At 28.4% G+C, this 16,111-nt stretch overlaps 1 protein-coding gene and 1 long non-coding RNA gene across 6 annotated transcripts in view; one reads left to right on the forward strand and one right to left on the reverse strand.

The window, feature by feature from the left end:
* The window catches only part of LOC129916916 (uncharacterized), an 81,290-nt gene that overhangs the window by 60,331 nt on the left and 4,848 nt on the right, over positions 1–16,111 (reverse strand). The window lies entirely within an intron of this gene.
* The window catches only part of LOC129916883 (mushroom body large-type Kenyon cell-specific protein 1), a 79,220-nt gene that overhangs the window by 44,771 nt on the left and 18,338 nt on the right, over positions 1–16,111 (forward strand). For all 5 annotated transcript variants that reach the window (XM_055997078.1, XM_055997077.1, XM_055997076.1 and 2 more), the window contains 2 exons: positions 15,762–15,884; positions 15,943–16,074. In XM_055997078.1, coding sequence (XP_055853053.1) covers positions 15,762–15,884; positions 15,943–16,074 — 255 coding nt within the window. The remainder of the gene's footprint in view (positions 1–15,761; positions 15,885–15,942; positions 16,075–16,111) is intronic.

The raw sequence follows: 16,111 nt of genomic DNA on the forward strand, positions 1-16,111 counted from the left end.
TCGGCCCATGCTGTGACTGAGTTACATCGACTTTTAATGTTGTTTCTATACCCTTGGATATTGCGCAAATAACTGCTTACTAAATTTTAACTTGTGTTTGTTTTTGTCCCAACGCATCGTTAGTTTCGGCCTAATTCAAAGACTTCTTTTATTTTCTTCATTTTTTTCGCGCCTAAAGATTTTTCATGACCCGTTTTCATCCTTACAGGTTATACACAATCAGATTTATTGACAGACACAATTTTGAGTCCAACAGACCCATGCAACTCAACATTTATTAACATTTTTGCTTTTGAACCTATTCAGATGAGCCAAAAAATATGCTTGATTTTATGACTAGATTTGGTCTAGCTACCGTGTGAGAAGAACGGTAGGCCCCAAGACAATTTTTTTTCTCCTAAACTAAGCGCATAAAGATGTTCTCTCGTTACATACATAAAAAAGATGTGCCATTGCATTAAATACCAAGACAGGCCAAATGTAAAATGAACTAAAATGTGAACCTATTCAGATGAGCGGCAGTGTACATATTAGACTGGTCCTAAAAAAAATTGTGTTGAATTTCGACTGAAACACCCCCTCAATTTGTTCTAAAATAAAAAAAAAATCATGTGTGCAATTCACACGTGGTAGAAGTGAAACCTAAAAAAATCAAAAAAATAGAAAAAATCTACCTATTTTTATTCTATCACCTTCAAATCCATGTTTTTTATATGACAACCTATATAAATTTTATATCATCTGAAAGCTTTTTGTCTTAGCTCAAAATTATATCGATCAGGTCTCTGAGACATCTACAAAAGAGCTAGAATTTTTTGAACTCGATCAATTTCCATAAAAAAAAGCGAAAAACCACGTATTTTTATCTTCTCACGCTATTAAATGCATTTTTTCCCTAACAACCTATAAAAAATTTAATACCATCTGAAAGCTTATTGTCTTAGCTCAAAATATATATGTGCCCTTAATTATGAAAGTGGACTAAGTAACTTCTAAAAATGACCTCAAATCTAGCCTTAAAATAATTATTATTTAAGGGGTAAAGTTTATTTGAAAGCGAAATCGCAGTAAATAAACTTCTTTATTGCTCCTCTAGTGATTTCATAAAAGAAATATAATTAAATCGTTATAAGAAAATTATTATGTAAGTTTTTCTGTAAACAATGCAAAAAGTGACTTAGTCCACTTTCATAATCATGGGCACATATATCGATCAGACCTATGAGACATCTACAAAAAGAACTAGAATTTTTTAAACTCGATGAAATTTCATAAAAAAAAGCAAACAAAAAAATTATTTTTATGTTCTCATGCTATTAAATCAATTTTTTTGTTTGACAACTTATAAAAAATTTTATACCATGTGAAAGCTTATTGTTTCACCTTGCACAAATCTTATTTCAAAGATGTCTACAAGAGAAGTTAGAATTTTTTAAAGTCAACCAAGTCGAATTTCCAGACTGAGATTACGGTACTTCCTACACTGGTAGCTTGTCATCGCCAACAGATCTCCAGAGGTGTTTTGAGATATTTTTAAATTTTTTTCAATTTTAGATTGTGTAACTTGTGGAGCACGTAACTTTATGTGTGATATATCAAATAAAAGGTTATGCTATCAGCATGCGTATTTAAGTTAAATCAAATTTGTATGTGCACTAGATCAAAAGATATAACGTGTGTAGGAAAAGAACATCTTTCTACCGTTATCTCAGAATTTTGAATATGAAATTAATTGAAACTTTATACAATTACAATTTATTTAATTACCTATCTACAGTACAAATTTCATTCATCTATCTATTAAAACAAAAAAGTTATAACAAGTTGAAGTCGTGTCGCGTTTTCGTTTCATCTTGTTTCAAATCACTACGATACTAAAGAAGTTTTCACTTCAAAAAAAGATTGCAGCTCTTTATTTTAACATTAAACCGGCGCCCCAAGAAGGCGGAAGGTTTATATGGGTTATAACACTTTTTTGATAGTTATGTGAAAGAAGAATTATTGTAAAATATGACTAATTAAAAAGACTGATGGAATCCATGCATTTGTGGCAGCAATGTGAAAAACTTAGGATTTTACAGTTAAAATAATTTATTGAATTAATAGGCTTTTTTTGCACTTTGGTACCGATAACTTCCTAGTAACTCTAGATTTGGTAAAAACTTTTACCATTCTGCAATCGCCTTTGGACGCGCATATTTTTTTAATAAAAGTTGGCCACCTACGTTCCTATGGATTTTTTTTATACCACAGGTGTTTGAAAATTTTCATAAAATATTATTTTTTACATTTTGCATCGAAAAACAAATTTCAAAATTTTTTTAAAGAAAAGATTCAACAGTTATAAAAACTTTTAACTTCTTATGTAGTGAGCCAATTATTGCAGAAAATTATAAAAATAAGAAATTTATAAAATTCATTCATTCGTGGTTGTGGTTAAAGAAAACGTAAGATGATGAAATTAAAAGTACACTAAACGAAAAAAAAAAGCTAATATTTTCTAAACTGGTTGCGATTGAAACTTTTTCCATTCGGTTTCAGAACAGTCAAAAGTGCACCTATCAGCCATTTCAGGCTTATCCATTTTCTACCGGACACCCTGTATATACTTATTTTCTTATTTATAAGTAAACAGTAACACTGGTTAACAAGAGTTTTACCACAAGAACCAAAATATACATTTCTGAAGGATTTGAGGGAGCTGAACTCGAATCAAAAGTCAAACAAATTTTATTGGCCTCCGTTTTTTAAATATTACCGTTATAAAATAAAAACGTTGTTGTTAAATGTGTAATTATTGTTATTTATTTTATTTGTTTGTACGAAAAACAATTTAAGCCGTCTTCAAACATAAATTAAGCCCTTTTAGTATCAGTCTTTTTTTATTACGTAACAATCAGAACATTTTCCTCTCAACAGGTTTGAAAACTCATGAGTAAATATTTTGCCAGATACTTTTATTCTCCCTAATGTAAGGCAACCTCTAAATCTGCTTCCAAAATTATTATGTAAGGTAAAAGTCCATATAAAAACCGTTTTAACCGTTAAATTCATGTATGTATCTCCGTTTTAATATGTATTTTATTTTATAAGAAATGTAACTAACGAATCTTAGTTACAAATGCAACCTAACAGTTTTGGTCCATAGATATCGCACGAGAAGGATAGTCTCACAACTCAAAAAACAGGAGAAGTAAAATAAAAAAATCATAAACATTGAAACAGATTTATTTAGTAACGAGATTTTGCAGATAGAGTCATGTCATTTAGTACGAATGTAGATCTTGAACTTGCTCACACGAATATCAAACACGACACTGTTTGAGTTGTGACAATATCCGTCTCAACATGTATAAAATCATCAATTTGATTTAAATTTGATTTTCTGGCGAATTTAACCAAGGAAATCACGGAATAAATGTCAGTTCTGTATTTATTTAACTACATATTAGCTTTCATGAAAACCATAATGAAAGTTCAAAGAGGAAATCAGTACTTCGTCACCACCTAATATTCCTCACTGGTAACAAAATCACTAAGAAACTGATATTCACATATGTGCCCTTAATTATGAAAGTGGACTAAGTCACTCCTAAAAAATGCATCAAATCTAGCCTAAAAATAACACTGGTCGGCAACGGATATAGAGCAAGAACCAAACCCTACTTTTCGAGAGGAATTTTGTGTGTTGAGTCCGAATCTGTAGTTAAAATTTCACTGGCACGTCACGTTTTTGAAATAATTGAATAGTAATAGGTCAAAAACGCGTGTTTTTGGGTACATTTGACATCTAATTACATCACCGTTAGTTTTTTTTGTTTGTAAAACTACTTATGCAATCTTAAAACGCCATATCAACACGTCCTAAAGGTATTTATATTTTTTCAAAATTATTTTTTTTTCTCAAAGATATTGAAAAAAAAAAAAAATTTATGATAGATATCTCAAAATCTTGATTATTTTTTTCAAAGTAATGAATGGTTTTTTGAATCAAATTTCATCTTGCGTCTTCTGATTTGGACTTATAAAGAGCAACATATTACGGAAAATATATATTTTTGACTAAACATAAAAAAAAACTCAATTAAAAATTAGTTTTTGAAGCTTTATAGTGATGAGTATAGCTCAAAAAATAGACGTGATAGAAAAAATCTGTAAACAGTTTTGAATTCAGCACACTAAAGTCAATCAAAATCACCTTATAAAGTTCTTTCTCCCGACTTTTTTTAGTTTTTTGCCGACCAGTGTAATTATTATTTAAGGGGTAAAGTTTATTTGAAAGCGAAATTGCAGTAAATAAACTTCTTTATTGCTCCTCTAGTGATTTCATAAAAAAAAATAAAATTAAATCGTTATAAGAAAAATATTATGTAAGTTTTTCTTAAAACAATGCAAAAAGTGACTTAGTCCACTTTCATAATCAAGGGCACATATCTATTCCATAGTGAACTATGAAAAATAAACCGAAAATTAAATATTTTGATATATTTTCCTACTGCGAAAAAAGATTATTTTTTTCGCAGAATAAGTTGTATCACTTCCGCGTTGAATTTGTTTTTCTTCTTGATTGTGCAAACAAAAAAACAATACAAATTTTTCAATGCTTATCCCAGAAATTATTTTTTTTTTTGTATTATGTATTTTGATATACAATGTAAAAAATAAATTAAGAGATAATTGATATTCCCGTATGTACATATGTATGTATTTAGAAATTTTAGTATAATGTAAAAGAGTACATAAAATAAACAAATAAAAAAAATGTTTACACTCATGAAACTTGGCAAAAAGTTTGCTTTTAGGATAAGAACCAAGGATCAAAAAAGTCTATTAAAAAAATTGGGTGATGGGGACCTATAGTGAAGAAAATTGTTTGCGTAATATAATCATATGACACATGTTTTTAAGGTATTCTTAGATGCTGAATCTGATGACATAATTAAAGTCAATAGAATTGCTCTAAAAAAAATTTTTGCCAATTGAAAACAAGGATGCTTGTTTTTGTTTAGCTTAAACGGGTAAAATATTATCGAGATCCATGTGAAAAACATGATACACTGATGAAATTCGTGATGAAGGTTTAAGATAAAGCAGAAACAAAGTATTCATAAATTTCTTAAAAATATTTTTATTGAAAGGACATATTTTTGATGGGTTGAGTTATGTGTGAGAAAGGTATCATAAAAGCTGACATAAATTTTGTTAATTTTTCAAATTTGGTGAAAAAGTTTTGTTTGTTATAAGAACTAAGAATCTACAGAGTCTACCAAATTATCTTGAGTGAAAGGGTGTTTTTTTAAAGAAATGATGAAATTCGGAATTAGTACCACAAAAACAAAAATGTTACACCAATGAAAATTGCTACATTTCGTTTACGAAATTTATTAAAAATGTTGTCTTTCCCATAGGAATTACTAATGAAATTTTTTTAGGTGTAAAAAAGAAGTACCTACCCTATTGAAATTTAGCAATTATGTTACTTTTGTGTGAGACAAGAATCAAAGATGTCTTTAAAAATATCATTGTTAAAAGGGTGTTTTTTTAGAGTAAAAAACAACTGATGTGCCACCCTAATGAATTTGTTAAAAACGTTCAATTTGAGATACAAAGCAAGAATAAAGACTTTTCATAAAAAAAAATTTAGGTGAAAGGGTGTTTTTTTTTCGAAGCAAATGATTCATTTTATTTTTGGTTTTGATGGCAAATTTAACTTTTATACTTAAGTTCTTTGACGTTTAACACAATTCATTGGTTTTTTTTTTAAGATAATTTGCGATAATTTGGGCTCTAGTGAAAACGGGCCATAAATTTTAAATATTAAAATAACAATTTTTAAATAAAAGTAAAACATGTTTGTAAGACAATTAATAAATCTGGTATTCGATATTCGGCTGAATGTGGTTAACTATGCAGCCAAATACCGATTATTAAAAAAAAATATGCCGAATAAGTCGATTTCGAATTGAAAAGAACAACCTTTCATCCAAAATAATTGAAGGCCTGCATAGATATTAATAAGTCTGATATTCTAGTGTAACATTAGATGTTTCTAGATTTGTTGACTGATTTTTGGCAGTGAATAATTATACTTCTTTCGATCAAAAAAACACCTTTGCACCCAAACGATAATTATTTTAATTTAATTCTTCTACACAAATAATTGGGAATTACTACAGAATTTTCTCACTTTTCAACTTTGAATGGTTGCATTTAGATGATCGATATAATTGTTCTTTCAACCAACTATGTTTTTTTTTTTATAGTTCTACACAGTGTTCGGAAAAGCATATCGAAACAGCTTCTTTCGATTTGTATTTGTAGATTGACCAGAATCCGATGCATTAATAAGATATTAAGATAATAATTGCGTCTTTTCAATATCAATATAGTTGCTTTGAAAACGTAGCTGTAGTTTGGTCTTGCTGCAAGAACACTTGCAAGTTTATTGTCAGTTAAAGAGTGCCCGAATTTAATACCACCAAAACGAAAAAAGAACCATCTAAATCGGTCCAGTAATTCTCGATTGTTAGCAAAATATTTGATTTCCCTAGCGATATTTTATTCCTTACTAAAATATTTTGTCACATGCGGAAAAGTGATGTTTCAATATTCTAATTCTGCTCTGGCTTTGTTACTCTGGCTATTGAATAGAATTTTAATTGCATATATTGTATTATTTTTTCTTAATAAAAGCACACATACATATGTATGTCCCATGTTTTGTGCGATTGGAAATAACGATAGAGACTTTGTGATTATTGTCGCCGTGCCCAAAAGGTGTAGAACCACCGCACCTAAAATGTTTTTTTCGGAATATAAAACATGTCACGAACAATTCATCATCGTCCATCAAACCACTTCAATATATTACAGCCGCAAACGTAAAACGTTAAGATTAAGGTATAGAAATTTTCATTTATTAAATACATATAAACGCATCGCATCGCAAAATAAAAAAAAAAAATAAAAAACACCAAACACCTTTTCTAAAGTGGGGAAATACAACAGAATCAAGACCAGACACTATTTTTTATTTAAAGAATATTGCTGCTGTCCCACACCCACGTCCCCGTCCGTCGTCGTCGTCAGTATCTATCTGTTTTTCAATTCCACAAACAATCTATGTATTTAACTAACAAAAAAAAATATATTTTTATATTTAAAATATCCAGCAACTAACTATATCCCCTCTTCACTTGTCCATGAAAAGCTTACTCATATTCTCATTTTATTTAAATCCACTCTATAGGTCAAGTATTAGTTTCATTTATAAATACGAGTACATGATAAAGTTAAAATAATGATTAGATTTACTTAGCTGATATAGGTACCTACTTATTTTAGGGTATGTTTTAAAAAAAAGCTATTATAGGTGCTTTTGTTCCTATATTCCTTGTATAGATGATTAAAGAGACTCTATCTCAAATAAAAAGTAAAAAAAAAATTAATATTCTTTGTGCAAGAAAATTTAAATTCTATTACTTTTTTTTTTTTTTTTTGTTATTTTTGCAAAGTTTTTCTTATAACAATATCTCAAACCTTATAAATATCTTCGATGCTAACCACTCTTTAACCTTGAGCAAGTGCCTATACGTGTGACCCAGTCGTGCATTTTATTAAATTTTCATGTAACCAGAACTGGTATCAAAAAGAAAGACAAAAAATTTTCTGTGCACTTCTAACATGTTTTTAATTCGGCAAGAACGAGTGCTGTGTGGAGGTTTAAAGTTCTCTTATTCCAATTTTAGTGTAATAAATTGATATTTAGTCTCGAACTATAGAGCTGAGCAATTTACCTTGAAATGTTCAATATAGCTTACCCTCTTCCTTACTCTTTTCGTACCCCTGAATCATGATGTTACTATTTTTTTTTTTTTTGTGATCTGTTGAAAACAAGTTTTACAGTGTAATTTTGTTTTCGCAGTGCCGTTTGCGGCATTTCCTCAATAATTATAATGCGGTAGCCAGTTTTTCTGCATTTGTTGTTTTTTGATTTGCATGAAAATGTGCAAATTGCATGTTTTTTTGCTGTCGCGAAGCAAGTTAAATAAACAACAAAAAAAAAATCTATGAATGCCTATGTCAACTACGCAGAGATCCAAACTTCTAAGATACAATAGATGATGGAGTTTTCATTTAGAAGGTTGGCGTTGAATACTCTAAAATGAATTTTAAAATTGGAAGTCAACTTTAAATGTCAATTTTAGAATGAATTAATTTTTTTCGATCTTGAATTTTTTTTTTTAAAGTAGGTAATACTTTAACAAAGAAATTGATTATCTTTTAATAAGTTACAAAACACTTAGTTTTGTTTCAAAGTGAACAAAAGAACAAAAGTTCTCTTTCAACTTTTAAGCTTTCACGACCATCGATCTTGGAATATTTCTTTACTTACAAAATGTCACCTGAAAATTACAAGGTCTTATCTGAAAAATAATACTTTTGAGATACATTATGTACATATGTCGAAAATAGGAACAAATTTGATTAAAAGTATATTTTTTTCAGTCGTTAAAGAAAGAAATATATTTGTAACAAACAGGGACAACATAATTGCATCAAAAAATTATTGCTTAAGCTAGAAAGAAAGCTTTTAAGAATTCGATATTGTTTTAAAATATTTGAGTTATTTTTGTATAATGTATATATTTTGTATAATGTATATACAGTGGTGGCAAAATAATTAGAAACATCCTCCTTTGTTTACAAAATGTTATTTTTTTCTTACTATAAATACAAAATATTTAACAAATTTTTAGCAAACACAAGTGATGATATTATCCTTGTAACATTTTAAGAAAAAAATTTTAGAATTTATCCAACAAAAGAAAAATATTGCAAAAAATCTAAAATATAGTCCAATTTTGTGTGGAAATATAATTAGAAACACTGAGGAAAAATTGCTAAGAAATATCATGTTTTTGATTTTTACCATTTACATTTGCCAAACTTGGTCAATTAATTAAACGTACAATTAATAAAAAGGTTGCAGTCCTCGAAAAATGCCACATGTTCCAAAAAAATAATAAAACGTCCTTAACAATATTCCTGACACACCAACCCCTTATATTTTAGAAAAAGAAGGTGCAATAAAGACTAAATCCTTAGTAAAACATCAAGCTCTTCAAATACCTCTGTTAAAAAATATTTCTAATATTTTTTATTCATATTAAGAACATACAAACATTTTGAAAAAAAAGAGCGTGTTTCTAATTATTTTTCCACCACTGTATATAAATTTGATTTTTTGGGTCCTTTTGAAATTCAATTTTGATTTCAATTTTGTATTGAAAAGGATTTAGTTTTTTTGTTTATTTATTAACACTCAACACAAAAATATGATGATTTTGTTCAATTATTGAGTGCAAATGTTTTTTCAATTTAGATTTGGGAGTGTTTGCACCTAGGCCATAGTAGTTGTAATTCACATTATTTGCAAGTTAATCTCGTACACTGTGGTGTATACGTACTCTTTTTCTCTCTTTAATTGCTTATTTTTACTTGCGATATAGGTACTATATATCAAGTTATGCATTCGTACAAAAAAAAAAAGTTGAGATAACATTTTTCCATGACATTACGATGGTAGACAATGCCAAAAAAGTGGGTCCCGGAAGTCCGTCTGTCTGTCTGTCTGTCTGTCTGTCAGTCTGTCAGTCTGTCAGTCTGTCTGTCTGTCTGTATAAGGAGCTACAGCCTAAACGGATGGACCGATTGATGTCAAACGTGGTATGCAACGTTATTTGGCGACTCTCCAGAGGGGTTTTTGGAATTAATTTTTTTGGACCAAAAATAACGGTACTTGTCATATACCGATTTTAGTAAAATTAAAATATCTCAAAAACGGCTCCAACGATTTTGTTTAAAAAATTCAAGTGTTAGTTTAAAGTTAAGGTCTATCTTCTAATGAAAAAAAATTTTTTTGAAAATCATTATTAACGGTACCTGCCATAGAACCGTTTTTTTTAAATCCGATTATCTCCAATACTGCTTATTCGATTTCAACGAAACTTTTTGTGAAGAAGCATTTATATAATTAAAATATAAGCCAAAAACAAAATTTTGAAAAAAATAATTTTTGGATTTTTAAAAAAATTTTGAAAATTTTTTTTTGAAAAATCAAATTTTCGAAAACGGGACATTGAATTTTTTTGAAATTTTGTTTTTAGATGTTGATTAGTGATTTCTACAAAATGGCATACCAATTTTATTTTTAAACTTTTTTTCCAAAAAATTATTTATAAAAAATTAGTTTTTAAAAAAACGGCTCTAACGATTTTGAAAATTTTTTTTCTAAAAATGCATGTTAATATATCAATCAAAACTGCATACTTGTTTTGGAGGGCAATTTAATTTCAGATTTTATTTTATTTTTTTTTTAAAACGAATTTTATTTTTTTTTCCAAATTTCTATATAAAAAGTCCTAAAAATTTAAGCAACTTTAACTCTAAGAGCAAGTTCGTGCGACCCCAGTCGTGCATTTTATTTAAAACGCATGCGCAAGAGTAGGAAGGAGCAAGATGGTTTAAAGTAGAAAATTTAGATTCATGTGAACTGGTCATAATGCTGAATGGAATAAGACCCAAAACGAACACTTAAAAAAAATTTATAATCCTTTTTACGAAAAAATTAATATTTTTTGAAATTTGTGGTCAAAAATGTTTTGCTCGATCTTCAGCTATTGCAAAAATTCAAGCGTCGTCAATTTTTTAACCGATTGTAATGTTCGCACACGAATAGCAGATATTTAAAAGATATAAATATATGTAAATAAAACATGTGGTTTAAATTAAAAAAAGAAAGCAAAAATTGCCTTCATAAGCTCAAGAATATCGAAGATAGTGTTTTTTCTATTTTTTTTTTTTTTTTTTTTACACTGCGACATAGATTCCAAACATATGTACATACATATGTACATGTACATACATTTGCACTAAAACATGTTGTTTTGAATTTATAATGAAAAACAAAAATAATTTCCAAATTCAACATTTAAAGAAGATTAGTTGAGAATTAACTGAGAAAAAACAGGTAAAACCATATAAATGGGTTAAAAATTGACGATGCGACGCATGCTAGAGTTTTTGCAATGGTTGAAGGTGGAAAAAAACAACCTTGATTATTTTTTGGGGGTTGAAGTAAAATTTTTACATGCCGTTTTTAGTGGTACAAGCCCTATTAAATGAGTATATTTTTTAGATTTAAATGGAGTTATGGTTAAAACATTTTAATTGTCAGCTATTTCAAAATTGGGAGGCGTTAGAACGGTTTTTTAAAAAAAAGTAGGGTTTTCCATGTCCGTCATATGGCAGGTACCGTTTAAATATATTTCAATTTCTTTCTCAGAAATAATCAAAAACTACTCCCTTCACCCCCTATCCTACATTAATATCATGACCTTTGATTCGGGACCCCGAGTATTTTTTACCTAGAGCTACAACACGATTTTTTGCATTTATTTCATAACTTCGCTAATCATACTAAGACCCAAACGATTTTGCAGTGTTTTATAAAGAATTTATAAACATATATACATTATGTATGTAGGTATTTAGGTAATCAACTTTTTCAGTTAATTTTCTATTTAAATTACTTATCATGGAAAAAATCCTATTCAATATGTTTTTTAACTTTTTTTCTCTTGAGTTTTGATTTTGAAATCAATTAGTAGAACAATCTATAGAATTAAATTTAAACTCAGCTTTATTTAAGGCAAACTACGAGTATCAGCCAGCAGGCAACTTAATCTGTATGGATCTGAAAAACGCGCAAGCTACGTAACCTTCAAAACAGCATAATTGTTTGTAAGAGATAAGCTTTCTTTTCAACTTATTAACTTTTGACACCAAACAGTATTTTCATTATTAAGCTTATCTTAATTTTTTGTGTTAAAATCAAATGTCTAGTACTTGTTGCTATATCGTATTTTAGTTATTTCTAATTTAATATATGTATACCTTTTCTACGAATAAACTGAAATATAAAAACCAATGTGAAATTGTTAACTCATTGACAAGTAAAAACACATTTTTCATCAAAATTAAAAGAAAATTCCCAAAAAAAAAACCCAGACCGATTAAAATGAGAACTATATAGCTTGAAAGGGTATCAATCGTAGATAACGAATTTGATTCTTTTTTCAAAAAACCATTCCCTGAAACTTACTATAACGATTCTTAATTTCGAATTAAAAAACTGTTTTTCCAGGCAAAACTATTTTCAGGGAAGTGAAATAGGCTTGGTTTTAGTTCAATGAGATGCAGCATCAAAAAATACTTTAAATTCATGTGTCATTGATTTAAGGCTAAATACACATGAAAGATTGCAGTCTGCAGTTATAGGGATGTGAGTGATAACATAAAATGATCGACATATTGGATAGCTCGATGACCTGGATGACCTATAAGATGTGAAATTATTGCAGACCCTAGTACGCCAAATCAAATATAAAGTGCATTAACAAATGCATTTTTTTTAATTAGGATGATACCTAGAATATAATTCTTATTAAATTATTCCATAAAGTAGGTAAAGTAAATTTAATGAAAGTAAAAGTTGTTGAATCTAGGAGTAAATACAATCTGGACTGGAAATGTTTTTGGTTTTTAAATTTTATAGTTCTTATCAACTGAACGAAGAAAAAAATACTATTCTGTATTACACTAAGCGGTTTTCCGCATGGTTTTTTGCCAAGAAGACTTCCGGCTTAAATTAATTGGACAAATCTTCTTAATTTTTTTAATGTGCAATTAAAAAAGAATCCAATTAATTTCAGAAGAAAATCTTTTTATTTTTATGTGAAGACATTTTAATAATAAAAAAAAAAATGAAAAACTGGCAGCCACTATAACTCTTGGGGGACTAAGCGACGAAAATAAGTATGATAAACTGCAACTAAAGCTGAAGTGTGATAAAAATTTAAAATTTGTGTTTGTTGTTTCAACTACTAAACATTTAGGCCCAATTTATTGACTCTCCATTAAACTTAAATCGCCATTAAAAAAAGGAATTTTAAAATTAAAAACCAATTTCGTTTAATTCAGTCTCTTTTAAGGATTTTTTTGAAGTTTGGCATCATTAACTAATTGAGCATTAAATTTAAAAGTAGTTTTAGTTAAAACACCAAATTCGACCTTTTAAGAGGGATTTTTAGAGCTAATGGAGGTTTTAAACAGAAATTCTATTTATTCACTCTCCATTAGTGTCAAATGTCATTTCATTTATTTTTTATTTGAATTATTATTTTATTTGAAAAATGTCAAATGAGCTAAAGAATTATTAAAAAAACATCACAATTATGAAAAAAGTCCAGACTAGAATTTTTTGTAGGTATACACACATGCATTTGTACCATAAAAAAGAACAAAATTCAAAGAAATTAATGCATTTCTTGTCTACTTCGCACAGATAATACTAGATTATATTCTCCACTTCAAAACTAATCATTTTTGAGATGCTGCATAATACATACATAACATACATAACATTGCAATTGAAGCCATGAGAAGAAGAGATATAAAGCTTACTTCTAAACCAATGACACGAGATGAATGCCGATAACACTTAAATTTAAGTTGTTATTTGACACCGATGGAAAAAATTAAAAATTTCACTTAACTCCTTCTTCTTCTCATGGTTTCAATTGTAGGTTGTAGCATTCTTTGGTTACCACTGGTATATCGTTAATCTCTTGCATTTTCTGGCATTTTCAGCTGCAAAATACTTACGGGTCATAGTTTTTTGGTTTTTCTTCCAATTCAAATCTATTTGATTTGACAAAATTGTAGCTTTTGACAGATTATTTTTCAAACAAAATAAAAAATCCCTAGGATATTTTTAACAGAGTTTTAAATTTAAAGTTTCCATTAAAAGTAAGGACTTTAACTAAAGAAGAGTGAATTAAATGAATTTTTAATGATGTATACTTAAAGGCGACAATAGTTTAACGAGGCCGTTAACTAAAGCGATAAATTTCAAAATTTAATGGAGGCTCAATAAATTGGCCCTTAGAAGATTTTCACATTAATTTTAAATGATTCACTTTTTTTAAAGAGAATTTTTCAATAATAATACGTATATGCACATAGAATTAGGATGGAATCTTTTCATTTTTCTAATTAAAATGAAATGAAGTTCCCAATAAATTTAACAGAATTAAGGTGGGTTCCACTTATTTAAAGAGGGAATCGAAGCTTTAAAATGGGCATCATTCTATTTTAAGGTGCCTTTTTTCTACATGTACGGTCCTCTAAAACGGATCTTGAGGCAATGGTGGTGTGCAGAATTTGGTAGCTTGCTCATCCCAAATCCTTACGGTGTTTGATTAAATGCAGTTTTTGTGAAAATTCGAAGAATCCTTACTTTGCAATGCAGTTTCCAAAAAATTATAAAAATACCAAAGTTGAAGTTAGATCGAAAGATACAGTGGACTGTCGCCAACTTGAACATACGATAATATTTTCTTTTACTTTTGTATTGCTGACTCTATGAGTTGAACTATTAAAATATTTGAAGCTCTATAACTTTAACAAATAATTTTTTTTTTTTTTACAGAAATTTTAATTTTTTCAATGTAGGCTAATACGTTTGTAATTGGGCAGGTTCAGAAACATTAGGGACTAAATATTTAGGTAATTTGTCGGCCTCTGATCCTTCCAATTTAGGTAATTTTATTGGAAAGCTGACTGGAAAGTTAGGCAAGAAATTTTTCCCTAAAAAATTAGGAAAGTTATTTTTAATTTTTTTTAAACTTGGAACTTGAAGAATTCCAGATATTTAGCCTGATTAGATAAAGCGAGAGTAACAAATTTAATATTACAGATTTGAAAATCCGAAATCTTGTATTTTCTTTAAGAAAATAAATTCCGTAATCCACAGTCACACATAACATAGCCCAGTAATGAAGCTTTTTCAAGGCCGTTTTTATCTGTCTACATAATACAGTATGTGCTACATTTAGTCTAAGAGCCCACAGCAAATTTTGGTTTTTTTTGGAAAATCATTATTAACGGTACCTGAAATAGATCCGTTTTATTTAAATCCGATTTGCTCCGAAACTCCTTATTTGATTTCAACAAAACTTTTTGTGAAGAAGCATTGATATAATTTTAATATAAGCCAAAAATAAAATTTCGAAAAAAATAATTTTTGGATTTTTAAAAAAATTTTGAAATTTTTTTTTTTCAAAAATCAAATTTTCGAAAACGGGACATTTATTTTTTTGAAATTTTGTTTTTAGATGTTGATTAATGATTTCTTCAAAATGGCATACCAATTTTATTTTAAAACTTTTAGTTTTTTTAAAAAACCGATCTAACGATTTTGAAAATTTTTTTTCTAAAAATGCACCTTAATATACCAAATAAAACTGCATACTTTTTTTGGAGGGCAATGATTTTGTTTTATTTTTTTTTTAAACGAATTTTATATTTTTTTTTTTTCAATTTTTTTTACATTTCCCAAATTTGTATATAAAAAGTCTTAAAAATTTAAGCACCTTGAACTCTAAGAGCAAGTTCGTGCGACCCAGTCGTGCATTTTATTTTAGGTTGTCGAGAGCATTTCTTTATTAATGAATATCTGGACTCTTGTTGAAAATAAAATCTTCAGGAAAAAAAGTCCACTATGTTTTCTTATAAAAAAATCAAAATATAGAATACTGTAATATTTAATTTATTGTGATTTATAGTTTTAACAAGAAATTTATATTTTGTATGGTTTATTTTATTGATTTCAACCTTTTCTTTTTTTTTAATTTCAGGCTTAGAACGTGTTGCTGAGGAGTTAATGGGACACAGAAAATGGAAGCAATACCAAGAAGCTCTTATGCGAACCCAATTTAGTGCAGATGTCACAAATCTAGACGACCATATCGATATATCAAGTAAGTACAATTTAAAATAAATCTTTTCACACAGTGGTCTAAAACATAATAAATTTAGATCATAAAGACGAGCAAATATCGGAAAATATTAAAACAAGCTTTCATCGGAAACCGTTTGATAACTATGTACCCAATTTCAAAGCATTCGATGTAAGGGACAAATCCTTGATATCATCGTTAACAAATCTAGGTAATAAAAAACATCTATGGGTAATTATATCTCTTTT

Source organism: Episyrphus balteatus, chromosome 3 (genome assembly GCF_945859705.1).
Source record: "Episyrphus balteatus chromosome 3, idEpiBalt1.1, whole genome shotgun sequence".
NCBI lineage: Eukaryota > Metazoa > Arthropoda > Insecta > Diptera > Syrphidae > Episyrphus > Episyrphus balteatus.